At 39.3% G+C, this 17,908-nt stretch overlaps 1 protein-coding gene across 1 annotated transcript; it reads right to left on the bottom strand.

Annotated features, from left to right (window-relative positions):
* Positions 1-261: 261 nt before the first annotated feature.
* LOC134371942 (dehydrogenase/reductase SDR family member 7-like) lies at positions 262-16,824 on the bottom strand. The gene is made up of 7 exons (XM_063088874.1): positions 16,578-16,824; positions 10,837-10,989; positions 9,037-9,143; positions 8,304-8,543; positions 5,061-5,183; positions 4,177-4,392; positions 262-470 (listed from the first exon to the last, which is right to left on the bottom strand). The coding sequence occupies exons 1-7, from the start codon at positions 16,708-16,710 to the stop codon at positions 423-425; spliced, it is 1,020 nt and encodes a 339-aa protein (XP_062944944.1). The 5' UTR covers positions 16,711-16,824; the 3' UTR covers positions 262-422.
* Between the last annotated feature and the right edge of the window lie 1,084 nt (positions 16,825-17,908).

The following is a 17,908-nucleotide window of genomic DNA, read 5'->3' on the forward strand; positions in this document are numbered from 1 at the left end:
AGAACAGCCTCGCCAGACACCAGTCCTGCCAATGCCTTGATCTTTGACTTCCCAGCCTCCAGAACCATGAGAAATAAATTTCTATTGTTTATGAATTACCTAGTTTGTGGTATTTTGTTATAGCAGCACAAATGTACTTAGACATGTTAAACAAATTACTGTAATTCTTTGGTTAGATTCTGTTACCCTAGATTTTAAGCAGATATTGCTAAAGTATTTTAAAATGTTCTTTTTTCCAAGAATGCAGTATATGTTAGTAACTTTTTTGAAAGATTCACAACAGTCTTTTATTTTTCATTCATTACATGTTGAAAGCAAAGTTGTATCTATTAAAAAGTAAAATCACAAATTATAGGATCCATGCATAGGATTGATGTTTTCCATTTCTCCCTCCAGTGGCTTGAAAAGTGCAAGTGCTTGTCTCAGTCACGTTTTTTCTTCCAGATTGTAAAATAAGAGGCGTCTGCATCCTGTAAAAGAGTGACAGTAACATAAATCAGACCCTCCTCCTACAAGTATTTACCCCAGTTTTTGACAAAGTCCTGTTTTAAGGAGCTTTATCATCATGATTCACTGTTAAGAATCCTTACAAAACTTGGGCAAATGCTTGAATTAGACTAAAAAAACCATAGCCAAAATTCTAGGTCTACACAAAAATATCTCTAATGAGTTTAGTGTCATCATCTTCTCTATATGATGTAAGTATCATTCATCAACTCATGCCATTTCTTAAATGCTGAATTCTCCGTTATTCTTATTCTGGGTCAGCGTATCAAAGCTACACTGATTTGCCCTAATAAATACAAAGAATAGTTCAGGGTATTTAGGATTGGAATTTTGGGGAGAAAACTCTAAAATTATTTGTGAACTTTCAGTACAGTGTTTACAAAATAAACCAAGGCAACTTGATAATCTCTAGGATGTGACATTTGATTTGGGAAGATGTGCATTTACCACCTCCAAGAATTTGCAGTAAGAAAGAAAAAATAAAAGTAATGATGATGACACAAAATTCAGTGCAGCTATTGTTCTTGATCCCTAAAAATAATAAAGATTCATAAAAACAACATTCCAGACATACTGTTTCCAGACTAAAGGATAGAAACAAATTTAAATATTGTCAACAAGTACAATTAGCTTGGGATAAGCTATATAGGCATTCTCTTAACTTAGATGCTTATAAACATATGTCAATAAGGAAATGGATATAAACAATAGAAAATAATGGAAAAGGAGATGATTAATGAGGTAGGGAAGAGAGAGTGAAGTAAAAAAATCTGAGGAACAACTTTTAAAAGTCTCTATGGTTTTGTGTAGTGAATGAGGTATTATGTCCCAGAAATGACGGAAAATGAAAGAATGCCCAGTTTATCATAAAAAAGAGTGATAAAGCAATAAGACCACAGAATAAGCTACATACAAGAGTACCTAAAAACACTCATGTAAGATTCATATTATCTTTTAATTCCATTTTTCCAGGAACTTTTTGAAGTACCTTTGTATTAAAATTGGTGGTAAGAATAAAAAGGCCATCATATTGTAGAAAGGCTAGATATAATGAAATGCTAGATTTTCTGACTAACATTTATATTTTACAGTTAGATATTCTATAAACAAAACAAAATAAACTTCACATGGATATTTCTGAAAGAACAACTACAGTGGGATTGGAACTTTCTAGTCCCGGGTCCCTCTTTCCCCTCTGAAAAATTATTTCTATAATGATTCTTTCTCTGCCTATTATTGAAATCATTGAGATTGTAAATTGGTACAGACATTATGCAAAACAGTACAGAGGTTCCTCAAAAAAATAAAAACAGAATTGTCATATGATACAGTAATTACACGTATGGGTATATGTACCCAAAGAAAATAAAATCAGTATCTTGAAAAGATATCTAGAGTCCCACGTTCATTTCAGCATTGTTTGCAATGGGCAAGATATGGAAACAACCTACGTGCCCATCAATGGATGAATGGATAAAGAAAATGTGATATATACGCAATGGAATATTATTTAGCCATAAAAAGGAGGAAATCCTGCCATTTGTAACAACATGGATGAACCTGGAGGACTTTATGCTAAGTGAAATAAGCAAGATACAGAAAGACAAATACTGTATGATCTCACTTATACAAGAGTCCTTCAAAAAATTCGTGGAAAAATAGAATTGAGATAATATGAATCTTTTCACAAACTTTTTGAAGTACCCTTGTATGTGTAATCTAAAAAGTCAAACTCACAGAAGCAGAGGGTTGAATGGTGGTTGCTGGGAGCTAGAAGGTGGAGAAATGGGGAGATGTTGGTCAACAGGTACAAATTTTTGGTTATAAGATGAATAACATATAATTATAACTTGTAAGTTCTCGGGATCTAATGTATAGCATGGTGACTACAGTTGATAATACTGTATTATTTACTTGAAATTTGCTAAGAGAGTAAATGGATCACACACACACAAAAAAATATGAGGTGATGGATGTGTTCATTAGCTTGATTGTGGTAATCATTTTGCAATGTATATATACATCAAATCATCACATTGTATATTGTAAACATACACAATTTTGTCAATCATAATATAAAAAAACAAATCTTTGATCTTTACAATATGATTGATAGCTGAATATCCTGCTACCTTCAAACAAAGGATGAAAAAGAAAATAAAAGCACAACAGCTAACACTTATAACACTCCCGGCTGTGTTTTAAGAGCTTTCCATATACTAACTAATCCCCATAACAATCCTCTGATTAGGTACTATCGTCATTATTAATCTCCACTTTGTAGATGGGGAGATTGAGATATAGAGAAGTAGCTTGCTTAACGTCATGGAGCCTTAACGTCATGGAGCAAATATGGGTAGAGCTGGGATTTGAACCCAGATAGCCCAGCACCAAGCTCCATACTCTTAACCAGGATGCTGTGTTTCCTTTCTAGTAAGGTGGCCTTTCCCTGCCAGCTCTTATCTGTCACTGAGCACAATACCACTATATCAGCTGTCCTCCAAATTTAAAACTCAGGCACAATCTTTGATGAAGCTCACCTTTAGAACCATTGCACACTACCAAGTCCCAACATTATCAAACCACCTATAAACGATTTGGGCCAAAGCAAACTAGTCCACACTACAACTTGGTAGAAAATGAAAAGCCACCCTCATGATTTTTCAAGCTCTGGACATTTTAGTGTATTATGTAACAGTTTTATAACCTTTGAGTTTCTTTAAGCATTTTGCTGTGTTTTTCTTTTATTTTTCCCATGAGTAATTTTCACTGTTCTGCAAAAAGTTGGAACAAATTAAATGTCTAACAATTATTGGACTGCTTAAATAGGTAGGTTGTATAATGATATGTGTAGTATGATCCAGTTTTATAATTCTCTTTTTCATATATCAATCCCTACTGACTGATTTCTAAAAGAAGGTAGTAACGATGTATACAAAAGGCTTTTTAAAAACCATCTGCAGCAATAACTTTTCTTTGCATAATCATAATCTATCATTTTTGGCTTATCTCATTACATTTCCTGTGCTGTTTATACATTAAACTCTTTTGATGGTCACAATTTTCTCAGAAATAGTAAATAATATTCCCGACTCATTGCTGTAAGAATGAGTGCTGAAAGAATGAGTAATCACCATAGCTCCTCAGAGACGGGCATAGGCACATCTCAGATGAGATAGAGCACTTCCAAATGACGTAAAAGGAATGCGTATTATACCACGTGTATCAGTTTAACAGAACAGTTAAGTGCTTTAACAGAGGAAAGCACAAGGCTGAGGTGTACCTAGTCCTGGGGGTAGGGAGAGGGAAGGCCAGGCATGACTCCAAGGAGATGACACCTGAACAGGCACTGGTAGGATGGGTAGGAGTTGGTGGGGAGAAACAGTGGGAAAGAGCACTTTGACACATAATGCTCATCAAACAGTAAGTATAGAAGAAAAAGTGGCAGTCTTTGACTTGATTTTACCTTGTAGAAAACTTCTTTCTCCAAGACTGGTAGTAATTTATGGTAAACCTACAGATATGCATGATAGAATACTTTCTATACTTTTTGTATTTATATCATGAGATTGGTGGAAGTTTGTAAGAAAGTTTTTTAAACAATGGAAAATCTTGTGTTTGCCTGCAAGATTGATACATATTATTAAGAAATGTATAAATTAGACTTACCAGACCACTCTTAAAGTTTTCAATCCTTTTCTTCCCTAACTTGCCAGTTATCCACCAGGCCCAGGTTGGCATATATTGCCACAAATATGGCATTGACAAAAAAGGTTGATCCGCAATCCAAACTTCTTTCAAATCATTGGCTATGCTGATTAACATCAGCCGCACACAGCGACTGGTTGCCATCTTATGGGACTGGTCTCCATTACTTCCTACAGTCTAAAAACATTTAAAAATTAAGTGAATTCAGAGTATTTATCCAAGCTGTTACACAGAACTTTTAAGCTAGAAGGGACCCAAAGGCCATCTAGTTGAGTGGCTCCTTTAGTGGAGCCTCACATCCTTTAGGAGTCCGCATAGGTACTAACAGTGATTTATAAACATTTGTAATATTTCAAAAAGCCTAACAGAAGTCATACACTTACCAGATATGAGTATGCAGACTAATTAAGAAATGAAGTTTCTTTGCTTTTGATTAGAATTGTTTCATCTTAATGTGCTTAATGATAATTATATTATCATTTTAGATCAAATCATTAAGACATGCATTTAGCAAAGGAATTCCCATAAAACATGGAATCCATGGGGATGAAATGGAGGTAGAAGATAAAAGGGGTTTCTTGATAGTGAAAAAAATGTGTTCCATAAGAGTGGTCACATGATAGTGGCTGCTCGTAAGTGGTATCGTAGCAATTTCATTAGCCATTATGAAAACTGAATGCCAAAGCATTCAGAATGTTAAGCTAACCTTAACAATTTTCCTAATGCCATGAGTTAAATTTTGTGAATAATTCATAAGTAGTTCTAACAGAAAAATCCTGATATAGAGTGATACAACAGCAATATATAATAAAGCATTCAAATTACTCTCCAACTAGAAATTTTACCTTTGTAACTGCCTCTGTTAGTGAATTCTTCACAATGTCTGATTGCACGGGTCCCGGGCAAATGTTAGAAACTGTTATACCTGGGTATGTGTCAAGTTCAGTTCGGAGGCCATTAAAAAAACCCTAATAGGCCAAAAGAAAAGGGCAAAATTAAATACAGACTCATTTTGTGATTTTTCAAAATATGTTCTGAAAGGCCTGAGTAAAGGACTGGTAGTGTAATCATTTTAATTGCAGGCCTGGAGATAATCTAGAACAGACATTCTCAGCTCTTTCCAGGTGCAAATGGTTCACCCCCTTTGGTAGTGGTGGCTCTTGTCATCAGTGATTTTTATGCTAGGCAAGCAATGGATAGGTAAAAAACTACCCCTGAAGATCTGATACACCCTCCTCATACTAATCTTCATCTCCCCACTCCAAAAGGGGTGCATGTCCTCCATTAAGAATCACTGAGGCCAGTTTTCTCTTTATTCCCCAAAGTGATCTAAAGTAACAATGTCTGAGGCAGTGGGGAGAAAAAGGGGATTAGTACTCCACAGAAACTATCACAGAGGAAGAATTCAAGTTGTACAATTTATATTACTATTTTAATAGAATGAATTCGTTTCAGCAAACATTTATCCTTTTGGGGTGAGAAGAGGGTACGTGGCTGCTATGGGCCAAATGTGTCCCCCAAAAGATCATGTATTGGAAACTTGGTCTCCACTGTAACAGTGTGTATTAGTCTGTTTCTGTTACTTACAACAAAATACTTCAAATTGGGTGATCTATAAGAAAATAAAATGTATTGCTTACAATTTCAGTGACTGGAAGTCCAAAGTCCAGGGAACACACCTGGTGAAGGCTTTCTTTGGTGGTAACTTCAGTGATGGCAGGGCATCACAGTGTGAAAGTGGTGGAGCAGAGAGAGACTAACATCCTCATTCACTCTCTTTTTAAAGCCCTCAGACCATGGCCATGACCACCATTTTTAATCCTTTCACTACGGCATGGTCCTGAAATTTTATCACCTCTTCAAGGCCCCACCTTTCAATTACCATAATAGAATTTCCCACCCTCTTAATTGTCACAGCGGGGGTCAACTTTTGGGGGACACTCAATCCAAGGTACAGTGTTAACAGGGTGGGAAATCCAATTATATTTGAAAGGTGGGGTCTTTGAGAGGTCATTGAATTGTGAGGACTGTGCCCTCGGGAGTGGATTAACCCATTCAGGTAGTAATGAGTTATCGTGGGTGTGGACTGGTGGCTTTATAAGGAGCACATAAGAGAGCTCTTCCCGTTCTCTTGCCATGTGATACCCTGCATTGCCACAAAACCCTGTAGAGACCAGAAGAAGGCCCTCACCAGATGTGCCCTCTGGACCTTAGTCTTCCCAGCCTCCAAAACTGAAAAAAGAAATAAATTTTGTTCCTTTATAAATTACCCAGTTCGGATATTCCATTATAAATGACAGAAAACAGACTAATACAATGGCTAAATGTAAATGTACAATAAAATGTAATATAATTGCCTACTGAATTACTTTTGTAAAAACCCTCTAGACTTAAAGATATTGGCCATTTCTAGATCAATAAAGAGTAAACAAATCTACTTCCCCTCATCTCTTTACCTTAATTAGGAAATGTTCCATGACTACATTGTCACAAGGCTGAATTGACTATTGAAAAGCCTAAACAGCTAACCTATGGTACGTCCTATATGATCTGACAACGTTAAAGTTACCAGCCCTTAAATGCTGACAACTAACAAACACAGTGCCTGTGAGGATTCATGCTGTCAGAGACTGACACAGTGCCTGACTCAGAGATGGACTGAAAGAAATGCTTAGTGAAGAAATGGAGAACCCCATACCTTTAACCTTGTGCCCCTCTGTAGCAAAAAAGTAGAGAAGACACCAAGCAAGCCAATACATCGGACACTAAAATCTCTCCTTGTTTGAAATCACATCTAGTACAGTGTGTCAACTTTTCAATGATAAATAAGTTCACTCCCTAGCTTGATGGGAATCTGAGAAGGAAATATGCTCTTCAAAAAGAGCCTGCTGGTTTCTGTGTTTAACTACTGGTATAACTAACTAGAGTCTCAACCTGTCACATTCTATAAGAGGATCAAATCCAGCAGTAAACAGTGAGTCTTGGAGGGCACACCAGACAGATCATCTGTGTGTTTTATTGAAAGCATCCTGCATGTCTTATGAGATGCTTGGTGCCAAACAGATGGGGTGGCTGTCCTCCCTCATCTGCCTGCCTGAGGCTTGCCCAACTGTTCTACAGGAAGTGACTGACACCCCGTTACTAAATATGAGGAAATCATCAGTGTAGCATTCTGCTTCATCACTCTCTGCAGCCGTCAGCTCTTCACAGCAGAGAGATGTCCTGAATAACCAAAGCTTCAAGTTGTCATGAAGCTCTGATGACCATGCACCTATTGTATCTCATTATTCCAACAGTGAAACATTCTACTTAAACTGACCTTCAACAGCATTAGTTATAAATTTTGTGTCTCCTTTAATCATTCTTCCCCTATTGGCCTTATGATTTCTTCATATCTACTCTGAAGCCAACATTAAAAATTCATTCATTTCTAATATTTACACGTTATAAATTATGCAACCCAAATCAAGCTTTTCTGCTAGCCTCTGCCTTGACTAGATTTTCTTCTTCCAATGAAACTACAGTGATTAGAGTCAAGGCTTTTCCCAGTAGGGATATGAGGCCCCGGATTAATCATCCAGTGGGCAGTACCTATTTCTGACATGCAAATTTAATTACACCAGGTAAAAATAAACATGAAGTACAAGGAGGAAGCAAAAGAAATCACAGAAATGGAAGTGGGGGATGAGTACATCCTGAAGTGTGTGTAGAAGAAAGGAGGGGTGAACCTCCAATTTGCCATGAAGATGTGGAAGGCATAAGGATAGGGTGAAGGGTGACTTACTGACTAGACTATATACTTCTCGAGGGCAGAGACTATATCTTATTATCTTTGTATCCGCACAATCTGTTGCAGTGCTTGGCACAGTACAGGTGCTCAGTACATGTTTGTTGAATAAGTTAGAGACAGGTGTGGCTCAAGTTGTTTTTAGCATTTACTGGGGACATCCTCTACCAAAGGGCTCTTGAGTCTTTCTTTCCATCTCCCTACATCACTGCCCAATTCCAATGACCTCACAGACTACGGCCATATCCCCCATATACACATTTAGGTCAGTTCTATCAGAGTTGAGTTCAAGCAGCCTTACCCGAAGAGCATGTTTGCTAGCACTGTATCCACTGCCAAGGGGTGCAGATATAATACCCATGAGGCTATTCACAGTAACAATCTTTCCTTGCTTCCTCTCAATCATGTGAGGCAGAACACACTTTGTCAAGGACACTGTTCCTAAGAAGTTAAGTTCTATTAGCTCCTTGTAGACATCCATGCTGGTATCCACACACAAAGAACACTGGGATCTTCCACCATTGTTGATCAGAATGTCGATCTAGTTATACAAAATCAGAAAAGGGGATGTCCTGTGGATAGATTGATGAAATTTCTAGGGACAGTTGGTTATATTGTTAACCTGAAGAATCAATGGAACAATGGTTTATTTCTAGAATTCAGCAATAAGACAATAAAATGAAAACCAGAATTCACCAAAGGAACTAAATTCCCATTTCTAAGTGACTTTTTACAGAAGGTAATAAGTGTCATAAAAATAAAAACAGCAGTGAATTTTTAGCTTCTTTTGTTCTACATGGAAGAATTAGTACTTGTTAAGGTATGAAAAGTACTAGTTACATAAAGACAAAGACTCAGAGATTATGAGGCCCAATCATGGGCCTGATCTTATTGCATAAAAGGGTTGCCTAAAGCCCTTTATTTTTAAAATTTATTTATTTATTTATTTATTTTTAAAATGATAGCACCACAGATGGGAATCTCTTTTGCAGTTACTTCAAAGCAAGACTGTATCAATATAATATGCTACTTACTCTACCAAACTCCTGGAGAACTGCTTTGGTAGCCCCTTCATGGGAACTTCTGTCCATCAGGTCAAGGGGCAAAACGAGTACATCTTTTCCTTTTAAATTGCCATTCTCTACATAAAGACACTTACAAATTAGTGTGGAAGTTATGCCATAGTTCAATCAAGATCCCTGCTACTCCCATTAAGTTTAACACCCATGCTACAATAGGAGTTGGCAACAAACTCATTTCTGGGTGGCCTTGTGAAAGTTTCTCTGAGTGATCAGGAAGAGGACTAGTGATAATACAGCAAAATCTTATCAGACAAAAAGCTGGCTGGCTTCACAGGAAGTAGGATGGCATGCTTCAACTTTATATACAGTCGAACTCAAACTCTGGCAGAAATCAAGATTATACTACAAACTGAAAAAAAGAAAAAATTTAGAGCAATTTTTTTAGAAGTACAGACACACATACATTTGTTTTATGATAGGCTCACAACGTTTAGTTTGTTCATTGCACACATTAAAAAACAGTATTTTATGCTTAAAATAAGTAAGAAGCTCAAAGCCCTACAGTCAAACGACACATAGAAGCTTCTCTCCAGAGGCTAAGAATTCCAGAAGGCAAGGAAGGAAAAAGAAAATCCTGAAATTCTCAGCCAAGAAACAACATGATGAGCTGTAATAGGCCCCTTCTATTTCTGTTCATCAAAAGAACAATTGAAACTAATTTTCCTGGGCTCTACCTTGAAATACAACAATAATGCCAATAAGAAAAACAAACAAATATAGAAAATATAAGAGGTATAAAGGCTTTATGGGCAAAAGAATAAATTGTGAAACATCAACTGTACTAAAAAAATAAAAAGGTCTACATCAATGATCTGAAAGATGAAAGGAAAACCATCAGCCTCATGCCAGGTAGGAAATGCTGATATGGTCCATCTACTCTGCCAGTGCAGGACTTGCAAGTCACAGCAGTGGAGGGACAACTACCATAAGAAGTAACCAGTGCAAAACCACGAGAAGCCTTTGAAAGCAATATCGTGAAAGGGGCCTTGTGGCCTTGCTGAGTGCTAACTCTCATTTCTGGGTAGTTAGCTTAATCAGCAAACTTAAAGATTTTAAAAGAATGACAAGTAGAAAGATGAAGAAAAATAGATTGCTGGAAAATTCAAAATTATCTCAGCTTAGGTACTAAATTTCCCATAAGAAATAATAACGTTATTATTTGAGGCTGCTTTCACTGTGAATATAACTACACCAAAACTCACACAAACAGAAATATTAACACTGTTACCCTTTATATGAATATGAAAAATATTACGTCGACTTGCATTTTTTAAACCAAAATCGATTCCTGTTCTTTTATCTCATATAATAAAAGTCTTACACTGTCCCATATGACTTTAATATCTAACATTTTGGGAAAATGAGTAAGAATCCTTCCTAATTAAATGTCTGTGGTTACATACATGTATGTCATGGGTAAAGACAAAACTGTTCTTTCTCTAAGAGAAAACTATAAGTCATCTGGTCCCTAAAAGTCCACCAGCATTTGAAAGAACTGGTGGTCACTCCCTAATGCCAAGAGTCACTGCAAAAAAAAAAAAAAGAGTAGAAAGGTGGCAGACAAGAAGAAAAGGGCATGGGCAACTCATGAAGAAATGACAAAAAAGAAGAGGATCTACATCAAAGCACTTGGAGCCAAGGTGCACTGCCCAGGAAAATCTCATTCTTTCCTATAAAACTCCCAAAACTGTGTTTGGATTTGGATTCTGATTTATTTCTAGGAAGCACTGCTGCTGCTTTAAACTGACTTACCAAGGCATCTTCTTTTCACTCTTTCCAGCTCATCCACTCTTCTGGCTGACAGCACAAGAGAAACTCCTAGTTTAGACAACTGGTAAGCCAGCTCCTCGCCGATTCCGCTTGATGCTCCAGTCACCCACACCACCATGTCAGTCAGCTCCCATTCTAGGGAGGAAGGAGTGGGGATTGAGGGGAGAGAAAGGAAGCTCTGGATTACACCCATAAATCTAAGATTAGCCAAAAAAAATTTTTTTTTTAATTTTTAAAAAGCTTTAATCAATATCACTAAATATGAAGATGTAATATGTGGAGCTTAAAATTTTAAATATCCTAAGAAAATATCTCCTACCTAATTTTAAAAAAGCATGAATCCAAACCATATTAGTAATAGTTATCAACACAGTATTTTGTGTTTTCCAGAATCTTGATGAGACTTTCCTTCAAGGTGAGACTTGTAACTCCATGGTTTCATTCCAAGGCTCTCTTTATCTATGTATTTGATAAGGAAAAGTAAGGCTAAGAGAACAAAAAGTCATTGCCTATACTCACTTTCCTTATCCACACAATGAGGGATTCAGATTAGATGATCACTGAAAGATCCCATCCAGTTTTTGATTCTATCATTCTAATTTTTTGCAATGGAGGTATTGATAAGGAACATGAATATACCAAGTTCTGCTCTATAGTATGATAGAATCATCCTGAATTTTTAAGGTAATATTTTCTCCATTTGCCAATCATATCTGATATATAGCAGCCAAGGTCATTTTGTAAAAGTGCTCCCTAAAATCCTGAGCTTTCATTTTAGGAGAATCTAGTAGTTTGTCCAAAATGAAATGGGTATGACAGAGATGAAATGTACTCTGCTTGTCCAATTTTGTTTCTGTTGAAGACTGTAAAAATCTTGCAGCGCTAAAGCCATGACAAGTAGTTTACTCTCCTTTTGTCCAATGAAAATCGTACTTCTCTGCAGGAGACGATGACCGCTGTCTATCTGAACCCTCAAAGTCACTGTTGTGCAAAGGACCCGTGTGCTTTATTTATTAAAACATGTGTTATTTACCAAAAATAGCAAACAAAGTACACCACTTACCATCACACTTCTGATTTTACATCAGGAAATTTAAAATCAGGAAACTAGGGTACTGTTTTAATCAAACAGTTCTAAATCCTAACTGTTGTGTTAACAGTACCAGTTCTGGAGACTGCCAGGGTTCAAATTCCAGCTCCATCACACACAGCAGTGAAATGCTCCCATGTGACAAGTCAGTGCTTTAATTTTCCACAATTGGCAATGCAATTAGTAATCAAAATCGCCTCATAGGATTGTTGAGAGAGATGAGTTAAAACATGGAATGCACTCAGAGCAGTGTTGGGTGCATATTCAGTGCTTAATAAATGTCAACTGGGCTGACCCCATGGCACACTCGGGGGAGTGCAGGGGCGCTGGGAGTGCAGCGGCGCTTCCGCCGCGGGTTTGGATCCTGTATAGGAATGGCCGGTGTGCTCACTGGCTGAGTACCGGTCACGAAAAGGACAAAAAAAAAAAAAAAAAGTCAACTATAAGTATTACTAAAATTTTTAACAAATGGACTTTATGGCAGCAAAGCATAGAATATTCACTCAGTAAATTGTGTGCCTTAATTTCTCCAGCCAGGGGCAATAGGGTTACTAATTCTAATGGCTTAATTTTTTTTATTACTTTCTGTGAGCTTAACATATTACCTTATTAAAATCCTCACAAAAGCTTTTTGAAAAAGTTATTATCTCAGGTTTACAGAAAGGGAAATTTTTACAGAGATTAATTTCACATCACAAGACTGTAAATCCATTAAGGATGGGACTTTGCCTGCCTGTTCATTGCTGTGACCTCAGTGCCTAGCACAGAGTCTGGAAATACAGAAAGGCCCCCCTAAATAACGATGGAATAAACACCCAAGAATCATAGCAGGGCTGGGACATCTAGCTCCAAAGCCCCCACTGTCCACTATCCTATGGAACACACATTTAAATATGAGTCATGTTTTAAAAACTCAATTTAAACATTAGAGAAAATACAACTTGTCCTCAGGAAAAAGGTTTCATGTAGATATCTGAACTAAAGATGGAAACATCCCAAATACTATGTCTGGGCTATAGTGCTTTCTGGCATATAGTGCACTTTTGTGGAAAAGCACAATTGAGCAACCTAGATGATCACTGGTTCATTCACTGACTACTCATTGTTCCAAAGTTCTGCAATGCTCAGACTACGGTGAACATCATTTGTTTTGGAACTGTTTACTCACCAGCCTAGAGCTAGCAAAGATCTTTACTTTTACACCCATAAGCAAGGAGTATTTCAAGCCAATGATGAAAACCTTAAAACAATCACAGCTCTGGCACCCTTCTTCCCACCATGGAGAAGAAAACTTTTTTATTTAGCACCAGCTTTTGTTTACCCACAAAATTGTACAGAATGTGGCATACATAATGCTTCCCTTAAAGAGCCTCTGAAAGCGGATTCTCAGAGCTGAAAAGAGGCCTACAGTCCAACCCCACAGCAGTTTGAGAATCCTCTCCTCAGGCAGTGGACTAGTCTCTGCTGAATTCCCCGCAGGTTGAGGACTAATCTAACCCTTCTGTCGTTCTTCTGCCGATGTGAGAGGCCTCTAGCCTCTACCAAGCAGCAGCAGTGGGCGGCAGCTCTGCCTTCTGGTGTCCGAAAGAATAAATTGAACCTGCCTGCCACATGACGGTTCCTCACGTGTGCAAGACAGCTGTTTTGTCCTCCATCAGTGCCTCGTCTCCTGCTTCTCTAAGCCCACATAAACGTGTCCAGAGTGTGCTACTGTCCCTCACATGACAAGGCGTCAGGCTTCCTCACTGTTCTGCTCACATCCCTCAGCACCCACGCAGGTCGGTCAACGTCCCCACTGAAGGGAGCCAGACAGACCAGGACACAGGATTCCAGGAGGGTCTGGACAGGGCTGAGCAGGCAAGACGACTAAATCTCTGCCACTTTCCCTCAGAAGGTAGGGTCTGTGAGAGCCGGGACTGTGGCGGGCCCTGTCACTGCTTTGTCTCCAGTGCCCAGCACAGAGGCCAGCACACGCAGGCGGGTCCTCAGGGGACAGCTGTTGTTGTGTGCAATTGTTGCTTCAGACACTAAATGTCCCCAAATGCTTGCCTAATCTTTTCCGCAGCCACTTCACAGTTGACTCATATTGAGGTTACTGTCAACTAAAACCTGAGTTTTCCTCACATGTGCTGCTGTTGACAACTTTTCCTCCTCTGGATTTGTGCCATGGATTTCTCTGGACCAAGTACAATATCTAAAATTAGTCACCCTTAAATTTCTCTGTCTGAGATACATGCTTAGAAATGCAGAGGATTTCTCTAGAAGGATTCAGAAGAGGCAGGAAATGGTGGTTGCCTCCAGAGAGGCACGCTGGGTGGCCGGGGGACAAGCATGGGAGAGTTTTACTTTTTACCATATAGCATTTTGGATTTAAAAATTTTGAACTACACAAGTGTGTTCTCTATTTTTCAAAGTGACAGAAAAATAACAACCTACAGAAAAGTCACAAAGGATAATTTTTTCTTCTTTTTTCTTTTTTAATCTTGATAAAGTCTGCCGCCCATCTTTCTAGCCTGAACTGTTTTGGGAATCTGAGTCTATCTCCAAGTTTCTTTAATCTTTTTTTCTTCATGCTCCCATTCCCACCCAAACCGGGAGCCTTTTCAGAATTTTTTTTCTCCTAAAACTCTCCCATGAAATTTTAATTCCACCAATATGCTGTGTGTCAGTTTATGTCTTGCATATATATGTGAAAGGAGTTCTATAAAACTTACTCTTTTGTCAATGCAGGTTCAAGAATGACTAAATTTGAAAATTAATTAAAAGCTATTAACATTTTACTTTGTACTGTACTTGCTGAATAACTTTAATGTAATTTATTTATTTAGATAAATGGTAATGTATCAAATTACATATGCAAATCTGCAAGTTATATAACCATATAATAATAGCAATGTAATTAAATTAAAAATCCTTCAAAACTGTTACTTTTTCCAGCAAAAGTACAAGAACTGAAAAAAGTAAATGAATTTCTTAAAAATTATTTTTTAGTGATCTTAACTTTTAAATTTTCTTGATAGGAGAAATAATTTTTAACTCACTAGCTATTAGACAGTCATTCAGATACTGTCAACATTTTCCCTTTTCAGCACTTGACATAAATTTGATGGCCTAAATAACTTGTACGATTAAATAACTTTTTTGAAAAAACCTATGTTTACTGAACACTCCAAGTCAAAGTTAACACAAAAGCATTGAGGATAAAACACAAACAGCATCCACAAGGCAGCCAATGGCAGCCAACAGGCACATTTCCCTGTTGAGATGGAGCAATTAATCAAGGCAAAATCCTAGAGTTAATAAAATTGTAGTTTATTTGAGATTCCTGCTTTAAATTTAAAAAAGAGTCTGCCAATCACAGCCAGCTATTTGCATTAGTTTTGTAGCACTGATCTTGCATACATGTTGTGTATTTTCCATAAACTCAATGTCAGTGCTGCACATGTACCCAAGAAAACCCAACCAGAGAAATGAAATTCTAAGGAACAAGATTTTGTCAGGTTGGGTTGACCTATGGCACAAAACACTGTAGGATCAGATTGTTTTCCGTCCTCCAGAACCAATTTTCACCCACTTGGGAGCTTATCACCACACCCCACCCCCACCCCCAGACCCATTTAGAAAGCACGGTCTGTCTTCTGAGCTATCACTTCCAAACAAACCTCATCACAGGCTTCGGGTATTTTCATACTGGAAATTCTGTCCAGAGTAACCCTACTTACCCCAGCTCTTAAGAACCCGGCCTAGCTTGGGGCAGGTCATTTAATTTCTCTGAACATTAGTTTCCCTATCTGGAAAACAAGAATCGCTACGTAAAAAAAAAAAAAAAAAAAAAAATGTTGCCCTACCTGGAAAAACGCTTACTTTGTAACAGCCTTGTGAAGGTTAGAGGTTAAGTGTGTAAAGTGCTGAGCATACTACCTACCTATCACAAAGAATGTGGTTAGTTAATGAACACACATATATATTATACGACAATCTAAGACGAAGCAATGCACAGATAAAAGTGGGATAGGCAGAATGCCCTTTATATGCCAATAAGATCTCATTCCTGGCAAAATGCCAGTTCAGTTCTTTCCACTGTTACACTTTTATCCTCATAAGTAGATGGGAGGGTGACGCCGGATTATCTGAGAGTTTTATGTCAAAACTCCGGGAGAGTGAGAAGTGGAGGATAAACAACTTGAAGTAGAAAGCCCAAGCCCCCAGTCCTTACAACGGGAGCTCCCTTACAAACGCGGTGGGGACAATCACTGTTTCTCAAAGTGTCGCCCTCTGCCACTGCACCAGAATCCCTAGGATCCTGGTTAAGAAGTCAGAGTCCTGGGGGCGTCCCGACACTTCCAGCACTCTCTCATAGTCTGGCAATCCCAGGAGAGGTGTCCTAGGCTGGAAGGCAAGTTCGTGTCGTCTTGTGACCAGGGCAGAAGACAAAGGGACAGAATCGCCTCCTTACCCCGTCCTCTTCCTTCCCCACCCGGAGCTACTGGGAAAGGCGCAGCCTTCCACCCCGGAAGCTCCCCACAACCCGGAGGGACCCGGGACGACCGCGGAGCCGGCGGAGATCAGAACGCGCGCCTGGGCCGCTCCGAGCCCCGCGTCCCACTGTGGAGGGGCCGCGGCGGGTCCTCACCTGGGCGTCGCCCCTGCCACTCGGCCCACAGCAGGGTCAGGTCGCCGTCGGCCCGCAGGAAGCGCAGCAGCTGCACCACAAGCAGGAGCAGCGCGCACAGCGCCAGCAGACACAGCAGCAGCTCCGTGCTCATCGCGCCCGGCTCGGCGGGAGGAGGACGGCCGAGGATCTATCGCCGTCGCCTCCCGGATCCGCCCAGGGCCGGCAGGAGGGCGGGGCGGCCCGGGCGCGCCCAGATCCGCACCCGCGGCCGCCCCGCGTGGGGCAGGAAAACGCCCGCGCGAGGGCGCCGCGCCCCGCCTCGCTGCACGCACGTCGCCTGCGTGTGCGCCCGAGAGACAAGGGCGGCCGCAGGGGCGAAAGGCGCGGATGCCTTCATTCCTTGGCGATACGACTGCTGCTGCCGGAGTCACGGGATCTGTAATGACAGGAACGACTGTGAACACCCGTTTCCAGGGCAAATGGTTTTCAAAGTTCTGGTTGTGTCTACAGGGAGAACGCGAACATTCCACCTTTGAACACGGCCTCTTTTTCCTTCTCTTCCCCCTCTTTCTTCTTCTTCTCCTTCTTTTTTATTTTTATTTTTATTATTATTATTTTTTTATTAAGTAAATGAACCGAACGAACTATTGGATTGATTTCTCACTACCACTACCACCACCGAATGAACCCAGTCGCTGAGCTGGGTTGGCCCCTATCAACCTAAGTTTGCACATTGCAAATGACACGCCCATTGCTGGGGAAAAAAGTGCAGCTTCGGACACGACTGTCGGTGAGTTCTAGGGCCAGGTGCACGGGCTGGGGGGCTGCACCCACTGGCTGAAGTTCAGTAGTTGTACCGTCTGGGACCCTGTGGAAATTATTTCCTCATTTGTACCCATAAAGAATATGTAGGGAGGTTTAAATGAGAAAATGCCTGTGAAGGACACAGTACCTTGTACTCAGTAATTGTAATCATTCTTTCTTTTGTAATTATTGGCATTAATTACTGTTATGAATTATTTTTTGTTCTTTTTTAATTGTGGTAAAACGTATGTAACCTAATAATTTCCATTTTAAGCTTTTTAAATATATAATTGCATGGTTTTAATTGCATTCATGGGATACACCACATCAACAAAACCAAGGACAAAAACCATATGATTAGCTTAAAAGATGCAGAAAAAGCATTTGACCGAATTCAGCATTGCTTCATGATAAAGATTCTCAGCAAATTAGGCATAGAAGGAAAGTATCTCAAAACAATAAAAGCCATATATGACATACCCACCACCAATATCATCCAGAATGCAGAAAAGCTGAAAGCTTTTCACTTAAGAACGAGAACAAGA

This window comes from Cynocephalus volans, chromosome 3, assembly GCF_027409185.1.
Source record: "Cynocephalus volans isolate mCynVol1 chromosome 3, mCynVol1.pri, whole genome shotgun sequence".
In the NCBI taxonomy this organism is placed as follows: Eukaryota; Metazoa; Chordata; class Mammalia; order Dermoptera; family Cynocephalidae; genus Cynocephalus; species Cynocephalus volans.